The sequence below is a fragment of the Pungitius pungitius genome, chromosome 12 (assembly GCF_949316345.1).
Source record: "Pungitius pungitius chromosome 12, fPunPun2.1, whole genome shotgun sequence".
NCBI lineage: Eukaryota > Metazoa > Chordata > Actinopteri > Perciformes > Gasterosteidae > Pungitius > Pungitius pungitius.
The window spans coordinates 17903361-17915365 of NC_084911.1; the positions used below are offsets into that span (position 1 = coordinate 17903361).

The 12005-nt window shown below is 44.1% G+C and overlaps 1 protein-coding gene across 1 annotated transcript; it reads right to left on the minus strand.

Moving 5' to 3' along the window:
• Nucleotides 1–4187: 4187 nt before the first annotated feature.
• Nucleotides 4188–11711, minus strand: LOC119220577 (oocyte zinc finger protein XlCOF6-like). The gene is made up of 2 exons (XM_062566259.1): nucleotides 11137–11711; nucleotides 4188–7536 (listed from the first exon to the last, which is right to left on the minus strand). Exons 1-2 carry the CDS (start codon nucleotides 11327–11329, stop codon nucleotides 5678–5680), a joined length of 2052 nt encoding a protein of 683 aa, XP_062422243.1. The 5' UTR covers nucleotides 11330–11711; the 3' UTR covers nucleotides 4188–5677.
• Between the last annotated feature and the right edge of the window lie 294 nt (nucleotides 11712–12005).

Consider the following 12005-nt stretch of genomic DNA (forward strand, 5'->3'; position numbering starts at 1 on the left):
AATGCTCTGTTATCTGTTTCCCCAACTCTCTGAAGGAACCCACCCTCAACCCTTCTAAAGAAAACAACTAGAGACCGGTATCTCTTCTTCCCTTTCTGTCCAAAACTATTGAACGAGCCATCTTTAACCAACTCTCTTCCTATCTCCACCGTAACAACCTCCTTGACCCCCATCAGTCAGGCTTCAAGGCGCACCATTCCACAGAAACTGCTCTCCTCGCTGTCTCGGAGCAACTCCACGCTGCTAGAGCCGCCTCTCTCTCCTCCGTCCTCATCCTTCTGGACCTTTCTGCAGCATTTGACACAGTAAACCACCAGATGCTTATCTCCGCCCTTCAGGAACTTGGTGTCACAGGTTCCGCGCTCTCTCTTCTCTCATCCTACCTTGACTGCCGCACCTATCGCGTAACTTGGAGATGATCAGTGTCGGAACCTTGTCCTCTTACTACTGGAGTTCCTCAGGGCTCCGTCCTGGGTCCCCTCCTCTTCTCAATTTACACCAACTCTCTTGGCTCCGTCATTCGCTCGCATGGTTTTTTGTATCACAGCTATTCCGACGACACCCAACTAATTCTCTCCTTCCCCGACTCGGACACTCAGGTGGTGGCACGGATCTCTGCATGTCTGACATCTCCTAGTGAATGTCCGCTAATCACCTGAAGATCAACCTTGACAAGAACAAACTACTTTTATTACCCGGAAAAAACTCTCCCACTCAGGACCTGACTGTTAACACAGAGTCGCCGAAGTTAACGCCCACTCTGACTGCTAGGACCCTCGGCGTGACACTTGACTCCCAACTCTCCCTGACTGCCTACATCACAGCGACAACACGATCCCGTAGATACACGCTCTACAACATCAGGAGAATACGACCCCTTCTCACTCAGATGGCGGCGCAGGTACTGATTCAGGCTCTTGTAATGTCCCGCCTTGACGACTGTAACGCTCTCCTGGCAGGTCTCCCTGCTACCGCCGTTCGACCACTGCAGCTGGTCCAGAATGCCGCAATTTGACTGGTCTTCAACCTTCCGAAATTCTCCCACACCACACCACTTCTCCGTTCCCTCTCAGGGAACTCGAGTTGCGTAAAGACGCTGTGGGAACGCCCCTTCGGGACCGCGTCATGAAGCACGTGTGAAATCTAACCAATGGCGAGCTGGTAGGTCATAGGCGGGGACGCCGGACTAGGGCGCTATAAGGGACCCGAAGGGCAGAACCATTCATCTCTGTGCCTTCATCTAGTGCGTGTGAAGTTTCTCACGTTCTTCCGGCTCCGAGGAGCCGCGCGCACCCCCTCGTCGCGGCTGGGCCACAGCACGGCACGCTCGGACGAGGTTCTCTCGCGGCCGGACTGGTCTGAGGACGGCCGCTGTGGAGAGGACTTCGTCCAATAGGCCCTGACACCGTAAGGAGAGAGTGACCCCCACCGCAGGTGGTAGGATGCCACCGCACTCTTCGGTGCTCCCTTCCCCCCGGTACTCTCCGGGAGTCGGTCCGCTGTCCCCACCGCCGCTTCGGGGCACGACCGGGTCCTGCGAGCCTGAGCCCGAGGGCCGTTCGCCTCCTCTGAGGAGGGTTCCGGGTCTACTACATCAGCGCTTCCCTGCCAGTACGCTGTTACAGGGCGCGGTGTCTGTAGACCCGAGACTTTCAGAGACCGGCCCCGAGGGGCCGGAGCCCCTGAGAAACTTTTGGGGTGAGTGGCAACCCCTCCCCAACGTATCTCAATGGGTCCTGCACACAATAGATGTCGGCTACGCCATCCAGTTTAGGTGGCGGCCGCCTTGATTTCGGGGCGTACTACCCACGGTGGTAGACCCCCAGCAGGCTCTGGTGTTGGAGCAAGAAGTACAGACCCTGCTGTGGAAGTGAGCAGTAGAAGGAGTTCTCCCCCTAGACAGAGAGTCAGGCTATCACAGGCGGTACTTCATCAATCCAAAGAAGGATAGGGGTTTGCGTCCGATTCTGGATCTCTGCCGTTTGAACCGCGCTGTTGCGAAGTTGAGCTTCAAGGTGCTCACTCTCAAACAGATCGCGGCACAAATCAGGTCCGAGGACTGGTTTGTCACGGTAGATCTCCAGGACGCTTACTTTCATATTCCAATCCTCCCTCGACACAGGAAGTTCCTGAGGTTCGCTTTTGGGGATGAAGCTTACCGATACAAGGTCCTTCCTTTCGGCCTAGCCCTCTCGCCCCGTACGTTCACCAAATGCGTGGATGCAGCTCTGGCGCCATTGCGTCTCCAGGGCATCCGTATTTCGCACCTCGGCTGTCCGGGCCCATTCTACCTGGGGTATGGCGGCTGCAGAAGCCCTCCTGTCTTACCCTCGCCTTGAGCACAGGTGCTCTTGTCTGAGTGTGTGTTTTTAAAACTTCACACCACGGTCACTTGCTCATATGGTGAGTGGGTATAGGGTTTCCACAGCAGGGGCGTTGCCACAGCGTCTTTACGCAGCGTCTCGTTCCCTTCAAGGAACGAAGGTTACATACTTAACTGAGACGTTCTCTTCACTGGTTACCAGTTATTCACTCTCTATTCTTTGAATCCACTCTAATGAGCAGAAGGTAGTGGTAATGCAATAATAATAATAATAATAATAAAACTCAGAGTGTGCACGAGGGAGAAGTGAGCTGGATGGAGAGATTGCTGATGTAGCAGAAGGGGCTGGCTGCACCTTCCAAAAGAAATCCCCCAGCTGCCAATGTATTTTGCCTTTTTTTAAATGAATTGCCGACATAATTACTGCCATTTCTACCTTGTTTACTAAAGTATATGATGCGTCAGTAAAATACAGGACATAACTGTGGTAACTGTCAATGTGGGTCTGTTTTGTATGCAAATTAAACATACCCCCTCTGTCCTTGCTCTTCTTTTTGTAGCAATGCAAAATCTACCGTTGCATCAGGTAGTATCCAAAGTGCTTTTGCTGGAAACCGTTGGACTGAAGATTAATTTATGTTTTAAGTGTTCTCCATGTTTTCTAAATAAGGAGTTGGCCATTGGTGACACCAGTGCCCCAGGGAGGCCCAAACCAGGTGGAGAGAAAACAAAAAGTTCAGCTGGGGAATTAGGAAAACTGCTGTTTTGCTTTGTCATATTATTGTTCCCGTTTTGTGTTTATTTTGGTTTTGTTGAGTTAATTACTTTTCACTAGATCACTAATCAGCCAGTGAGGGTCCTGTCCCAGAGTCTGTTTCCCCCCCACTCCCCTCCTTGGTCCGCTACAGCCTAGCCACCAATAAGCCTGAACTTGCTCATTTAAACCCTTTATTTTATTACATTCCAGGAAGCTGAATTGTTCAAATTGTTTGCTATCGTTGATATTTAAAGACCCTTTCAAATACATGTTGTACTCTTATCTGTTTTGGTCATTTGTGGGTCTGTGGTTGTTTACTAACTATTTCTACGGGATGATAACCACACCTCCGTGGTAGCGGTGGTCACGGTCATTTCTACAATTTTCTCTTCCATTTGAGTCACAAATGTGTGTGAAAAATAAAGTTGTTACGCACCAACCTAGTTGTGTACATCCTCATATTGGGACCCCCAAAGGATCAACCACGTTACAGTTAGCAATTGTGATCGTTCCTCCTCTTGTCCAAAATTCAATTATCACATGTTCCAGCTGTGTTCCGTTTGCCAAAACTGTATTTTGTTTTCTAGATGTTATGCAACCAGGACCGTTTACCTGCACTTTATCCTTGTGAATACTATCATATCCTTCAAAAACAAACTGGTTTAAGCCACATTTCCTGAACACAAAATATGTTTTTTATGTTTTTATGTAAATCCATTAAACCCATTTGATAAGCTTCTTGCGTTCCACTGTAGTACATTCATACCTTCCAATCCCATGAGCCTCCTGGTTTCTTGTCCTCTTTGAGTGTTTTATTAATATGGTCCCGGGTTTTAAGTCAAAACAAATTCTCCGCTCCCCTCACTATTACATTAATTTTCTCCGGAATACCTGTAAACACACCAATCACTTGATTTTCACCAACAATCTTTTCTAAATCTTTCATTTTCTTCCATACTTTTTACTATTATAGCTTTGTTTTTGTTCTTCCGTTTTACATATTAACAACCATCTCTAAGGACTTTTGCCATTTCCACCCTTCCGATCTATTTTTTTTTCCTCTCCTTATTCCACCAGACCACCTTCACTTTACAGGCTGAGAATCATGTGTCCCTGTAAATTAGTACAGCATTTCCACCTTGTTGTGGGTTCTGCTGCATCATGCATGGTGGGGTAACTTACAAAATAAAAACGCTAAATTATTTTAGGTAATTAAGTTTATGCTGGTTTTAATTTATTCTTTTCCATATGCAATATGTGGGTTGAAAATGGAAAATAGACAAAGCTCAATTGATTTTTCAACATTTATTCACTTATGCAAAAAAATTAAAATGTATTGCCTTCAAATCATTTTCAGCACCTCTTCTCGCTCAGCAATGTGAAATGACAGTAGGATTTCATTCTTGTTTTGTTTTTAAATACACAGATACATTATTTTGACAATCAAATATGTACTCAGCTCAAAATGAAGATGAACAGACAATGAGTATCAAAATAACCAGTAAAACATCTAATCTAAATCCCAAAAACACATTTCCTGAAAAAAAAGGGAAAACAAAGTGAAAGTAAAGTAACATGCAAAACAACAGAATTGAGACGGTCACCAATAATCAATGCAGGTAATAGGAGAGCCTGGAGTAACACAAATGGACATTACAATTTTAAAGTAGGCAACGTAACAAGGTTATTCATTGGAAGGATGTAAGTATCTTTGGAGTTGTGTTCTCAGAATATCAATTTACTAAACATCTGCCTGAAGAGACTTCAACTAATTTGAAAGTCCAAAATCACATACTAGCCTCAGAGGGCTTCACGGTATGTAATCATGCAACATCCTCTGTCCCAAAACCCTCACATTGGCAGATGAAAAGATTCCCCCCCAAAAAAGGAGGAAAAAAGGAAACCTCAGGGGGAACGACAAAGATGTAAACTCATGTTGTGGCAGCTGGTCTGAAAAAAAACGAACAGAGGCCCCTTACTGAGGCCTGAACAGGCAATCAAGAAAGATAGTTCTGGTTTCCGGGACATTTGCTGCGTGACAAAGGGGCTTTAGAGACAAGCAACAAGAGCCAATGGAGGAGGTTGAGCTGCATTAGCTAGATACAGTAGGGCCCAACTTCATGCTGTTACCACTTCAGAAACCAAACTGGAGAGCTGCTAGAGTGAAACATTTATCACATTTTGAGCAAATTAGTTTTTTTCCCTGCGTAAAATCTCATGTGTGTCTTCAGACTTCTGCTTACAGCGAGACATTTACCACAATGTGAGCAGCTGAAAGGTCTCTCCCCTGTGTGATACAGCATGTGTCTCTTCAGACTTCCAAATGCAGTAAAACATTTACTACACTGTGCAGTGCGCTGGGGGCCGCAAGGTTGGTGGTTCAAATCCTGGCTGCCGCATGTGCCATGTCGAAGTGTCCCTGAGCAAGACACCTAACCCCTAATTGCTCCCCAGGCAAAAATGTAATGCACGGGTTATAATGCAATGTAAGTCTTTTAGATAAAAGCGTCAGCTAAATAACATGTAATGTGAGCACAGGTTTTTCTCCTGTGTGACATCTCATGTGTGGCTTCAGATGTCCTTTTACAGTGAAACATTTACCTCACTAAGCAGCTCAAAGGTTTCTCCCCTGTGTGACATCTCATGTGTTTTTTCAGATGCCATTTTACAGTAAAACATTTACCACACTCTGAGCAACTGAAAGGTTTTTCCCCTGTGTGACATCTCATGTGTCTATTGAGATGTCCTTTTATATTAAAATATTTACCACACTCTGAGCAACTGAAAGGTTTTTCCCCTGTGTGACATATCATGTGCATCTTAAGACTTATACTTAGGGGGAAACATTTACCACACTGTGAGCAGCTGAAAGGTTTTTCCCCTGTGTGACATCTCATGTGTGTCTTTAGACTTCCATTTTCAGTGAAACATTTACCACACTGTGAGCAGCTGAAAGGTTTTTCCCCTGTGTGACATCTCATGTGGGTCTTCAGCTTTCTTCTCTCATCGAAACATTTACCACACTCTGAGCAGCTGAAAGGTTTTTCCCCTGTGTGACGTCTCATGTGTGTCTTAAGACGTCCACTTACGGGGAAACATTTACCACACTCTGAGCATCTGAAAGGTTTTTCCCCTGTGTGACATCTCATGTGTGTCTTAAGACTTCCACTTACAGTGAAACATTTACCACACTCTAAGCAGCTGAAAGGTTTCTCCCCTGTGTGCCATCTCATGTGTGTCTTAAGACTTCCACTATCAGCGAAACATTTACCACACTGTGAGCAGCTAAAGGGTTTTTCCCCTGTGTGACATCTCATGTGTATCTTCAGACTTCCACTGTCAGAGAAACATTTACCACACTGTGAGCAGCTAAAAGGTTTCTCCCCTGTGTGACATCTCATGTGTATCTTAAGACGTCCACTTACAGGGAAACATTTACCACACTCTGAACAGCTGTAAGGCTTTTCCCCTGTGTGACATCTCATGTGTGTCTTAAGACTTCCACTTACAGTGAAACATTTACCACACTGTGAGCAGCTGAAAGATTTTTCACCTGTGTGAAACATCATGTGTGTCTTCAGCTTTCTTCTCTCATTGAAACATTTACCACACTCTAAGCAGCTAAAAGGTTTTTCCCCTGTGTGAAGTCTCATGTGTATCTTCAGACTTCTGCTTACAGCGAAACATTTACCACACTCTGAACAGCTGTAAGGCTTTTCCCCTGTGTGAAATCTCATGTGTGTCTTCAGCTTTCTTCTCTCATTGAAACATTTACCACACTCTAAGCAGCTAAAAGGTTTTTCCCCTGTGTGACATCTCATGTGTATCTTAAGACTTCCACTTACAGTGAAACATTTACCACACTCTGAGCAGCTGAAAGGTTTTTCCCCTGTGTGACATCTCATGTGTGTCTTAAGACTTCCACTTACAGTGAAACATTTACCACACTCTGAGCAGCTGAAAGGTTTCTCTGATGTGTGGGTCATCATGTGTCCCTTCATCTTTTTAAGGCAACCAAATGTTTCCTTCCGATCATCACTGTCCTTAGGCTCAGAAGAGTCTTCAGTATTTTCATTGCTATCTGGTTCTGAGGGACAATCTAGACAAGAGTTCCTGTCTGGTTCTGGTACTCTACTGTCCTCTCCATCACCTTCTGTATCCATCTGTTTAGTATGTCTCTGATAAAGGTGAGAGGACAGAGCTTCCTCTACATCATTTTCACTTTTCACAGGAGTGTATAAGACCTTCATGTCAGCCTTCTCCAGCCCTTGAAGCTGCTCCTCTTTAGTGGGGCGGGGCTCTGGGTCCTCCTGTTCCTCTTTAACGTTGGGGGGCTCTGGGTCCTCCTGTTCCTCTTTAACGTTGGGGGGCTCTGGATCCTCCTGTTCCTCTTTAACGTTGGGGGGCTCTGGATCCTCCTGCTGCTCTTCCTTAATCACAAGAAGCTGCTGGAGGTCTAATAATAAAATACAAACACACAATATAGTTAATGAACTCAAATATAAATTAAAGATGCAAGCAGCGTTGGACGGGTCCTCGCTACTCCTTGCTCCTCGGGGCACTGGCCAGACGGAACCCTGCAGCCGTCGGACAAAGCGTTCGCAAGTCAGTGGTCGTTAACGTGTGGAGCAACGGCAGGAAGGCTGCTTTGCAAACTTTATCTTTGACAATATCATGGTCTTAGGCCTTTAATGTCAACATATAACGAGAAGCTTCTGATGTACCATTAAACATTAAAGCCTCTCAAAATACCACATATAACCCAATTTCTTTCAATATCTCAATCACCAGACTACATTTTGTCATTTTTAGATTAGTTTAAAAGAAAACAATACTTTCATGACCATACCACTTCAGGCAGAGAGTACACTCCGAGTAAGATAATAAGGAAGAATATTTCAAAGAACAAGGGACGTTTTATTTGTCAGAATAGTTAGACATTAGAATCGGAATGTGAAAAATTATATCCGAAATGAACCAGAAAAAATAATGAGTGCGAGGGACACGGAGCGGGCAAAGAATCGGGCTCGAAAAATGTGTCGAGCGAAAAGGCGCGCTGCGGCAGCCGGAAAGGTTTAACCCGGCTAGCGACTCGGTGAGGCTACCAATCGGTTAACATACAGTAATAGCGTCAGCAAGCATCTTCCACGGAATGTGTAAACCTTACGATACGATGAATGAGACCCATAGCTCTGAATCTTTAATATACGGCTAGAGCTGCAACTAACGATTATTTTAATAATCGATTCATCTGTCGATTAATCGATGAATCGGATTAAAAAAAATAAAAAATTTAAAAACATTAATTTCCAACCCTTTATTGAAAAATAGACTGTGCACTTTCTAAATTCGTTTTGCACTAACAGATTGCTCCTTGAACATCCCTAAGTAAGCAAATAAAATGGACTAACACAAAAAACACACATCGCATGTATACTTTACAGCCGCCAAATTAAATATATTAGGCAAAAAAAATATTTAGATTAGATTTTTCCGACATGTTTAAGTTGCTGAATCATCGCCGTGGTGTTCCCGTGCAAGGCCATGTCGCTTTTGCATATCTTACAATCAGACATGTCAACCCTCCCGAATTTCAGAGCCCATCCCGAAAATATCCCGGACCGATCTTTCTCCCGTTTTCCACCCGGACAACAATATTGCTGCACCACCCGTCACTGGGCGCGCCGTTTCAGACCGAACAATAATAAATGTTACACCTTAAAGTCAAGCGCGGCAATTAGACAGAAAAAGATGAGACTGGCGCTGCAAAGAAAACCGCTAGCCCCCCCGTTGCCCGCTAGGACCCGCACCTCCCATTTCAGAGGATTTAGGTCGCATTGGTTTCTCTTCCTCCGCATGTTTCACAGTATTACGGGTCTCTCCGATGGTCTTTCCTCTACCTCAGCTCTGCTCTTTATTTATTATTCTTAGCAATGCTCTTCTGTTCTGCTGCGCGAGCGCTCAACTTTTTTTTTCTCAGCTCTGCGCGGCGCGCGCAACTTTCTTTTAATACTCAAACATAATAGTCGCGCGACACAACAAATCGATAATGAAATTTGCTGCCAACGCTTCTAATAATCGATTTTAATCGATTTAATCAATTCGTTGTTGCAGCCCTATATACGACGCTTCAACAATCAACGTCCTCGATTACGGCGACTAATCGTTGCAACCCCAATTGGCTCTCCTCTCTTATTCAGGTTAAAGCCAAAATGTTCGCAAACTGAAGCTGAAAAAATGACGTGCCCGATTCGAGCCAACGAGCAAACTGCTTTCAGAGTTGCATGCGGAGGAAAAACAATGGCGGAACGTTGAACTGTTTCAGGGTGATAAACCACGGTCCCTCTTAGTCACGCCGGACGCAAATACCTGCGGCACGTTTAGAGCGTTTGGTGCGATGCGACACATTTCTGTCGTGCACGTGTCTGCCTGTTCTATCGGGGCGGAACAGACGCATTCCCCACATTCCCCTTTATTAAAAAACAATACAAAACATGCCACTACACCATTACACACATGCAATTACACTATGAAAACATAACCGCAGTCATGGTAAAACACCGGGTGACGTCTACTTATTATTCTGAAGGTGAATTGCTTTGCAACATGCGCAAGCCTTTTAGAGCCGTGAATTAAAACTATTCAATCGACACAACTGTGCTAAAAGCCGTAGCTGCAGAACCATGCTAGAGCCTTAATACCCCGCTGGGGTTGGCCGAACCATTTGCCAGACTAATAACACTGAAGTTAATTTTGTACTTATAACTATTTTTTTGTCGTTCTTTGAATGAGGGGAATGCATAGGCTTTAGAGAATATAACGCAAACTGCACAGTAAATTCCAGCTGTAAATGTTTGTTACTGTTTCAATTCTAAAGTCCGCATCTGGCCGAGAACGGTCATAATACCCGGATGCGACTCGCTCCGCCCATTTTACCGGGCATGCATCGGAGCAGGCTCGTCTGTTCTTGTGAGAGCCAAGTATCCCAGAATGCATCTCACCTCAGCAACAGGCAACAACGACAGATGAAAATGAACACAACTTTATGTCGAAGTTTAAAAATACTACTTTATTTAAGTAACATAATGTAATTTTATGACTGAATATAGTTGTTAAAGCAACTTTTCTGCAGTCGGTTTGTCAACATTCAGTCTTCGTAACAACGTAGTTAACGGACCGTCAGACCCTCCAGGACCGGGCGGTCAGCTCGTCTCAGCCCGCAGAAAGCAGCCTGTTTTCGGCGAGTCTTCTGTGAAATGCTCCGCTGGTTTTCACGTCTCCGTAGCAGTTATACATGAGATTTAACTGTACTATAACGAGTCTTCATAAGTTTTAATGTGGTGGTAATGAATTATTGTATAGTTCTCTGTAAGATCTTTGATGTGTGGTCAGCAGCTTGCTGTACGAGGACCACTACACTGATTATCAGCCTCCTGATGTTTGCGTAACAAGACAAACGGTAGGTGTGTGTGCATTAAAATAGACTGTTTATTATTTGTTACTGTATCCAACCTCCTCCTCCTAAAATGATAAAGCTAATTATTTTATGACTGTGCTCAATATTATATATACTTTATACTATGCTAATTTTAAATGAAAATGAAACAAAAGCTTTTTAATAGTAAAATACTTCAAAAACTAAATTAAAACGACCAGCTGACGTCATTAAGTCAACTGCTGTTCCTATTGCGGAAATGTCCGTTCACCCGAACCTGCGAGTCAGGACTCCGGAGTCTGTCTCACGAGTCTATTCTCGTATATAACAATATTTAAATTTTAGTAGTAGTCAGAAAAGTCCTGTACATACACAACGTTACTTCTATCCTTGTCCAGAATGTAAATAGTCTTTATTTCGGACACATGTTTGCTACCGTAAAAGGCAGCATATAGGTGCACTGAAATTCAAGGGTCTGCCGAGTTGACCGCAGTTATACTACGGTAGCAGAGAGGTATCGATCCGTGGAGTCGGAGTCGTTTGATCACTTGCCAACTTGACCGAAATAAAGTAGACTGATATTGATGTGACTGATTCAGTGTGAAGAGGGAGAGAACCAACCTGCTCTTTGTATGCGGACTTCAGGGTACAAAACAGCGTGCAGATGTTTCTTCAGTCGCTCGTTGTCCTCTTTTAATCTAGAAGCTTCCTCCTCGTACTCTGCTATTGTTCTTTCAAACAGCCCAAATATCTCTTCAGCGGTCTCAGCGAGTCGCTGCTTCACTAAATATTTCAGCACATGGACTTCAGACATCTTCACTGAATCACAGACGTTTCCTCCAAATAAACCCCGTTAAAAACGCCGTTTCTCTCCGTTAACCTCGGACTAGCGCTGTGTTTCTAACTTCGGTCTGTTTCCAGCTAGCATGCTAAGCTAACTAATAGCTCATAGCTAAGCTAACTAATAGCTCATAGCTAAGCTAACTAATAGCTCATAGCTAAGCTAACTAATAGCTCAGCACGATATCGGGAGATGATTCAGAGGAAAGATCCAGAAAAAGGTGAGCAGCTGAAAGTCCGCCAGAGGTTTATTCAGACGTCCAGAGACTGCAGGCCCTTGATCAATATGCTTTCTTGTGTGGACTTTTGCCGGGCATTCATCGGAACAGGCTCGTCTGTTCTTGTGAGAGCCAAATATCCCAGAATGCATTTCACCTCAGCAACAGGCAACAACGACAGAGGAAAATAAACACAACTTCATGTCGAAGTTTTTAAATACTACTTTATTTAAGTAACGTAATGTAATTTTATGAATGAAGTTAGTTTTTGTATAATAGTTTATTTTTTGTTACTGTATCCAACCTCCTCCTCCTAAAATGATAAAACTAATTGTTTTATGACTGATTATATATATGGTGCTCGATATTATATACCATTTCGAATTTTGAATGAAAATGAGACAAAAGCTTGTTAATAGTAAAATATTTAAG

Excerpts from the sequence above, each read along its gene's own strand:
- LOC119220577 (XM_062566259.1), bottom strand. The coding sequence starts at position 11,329 with ATGTCTGAAGTCCATGTGCTGAAATATTTAGTGAAGCAGCGACTCGCT. Across the intron at positions 7,537-11,136 it reads AGTCCGCATACAAAGAGCAG|ACCTCCAGCAGCTTCTTGTG; the intron begins GTTGGTTCTCTC and ends TTTTATTATTAG.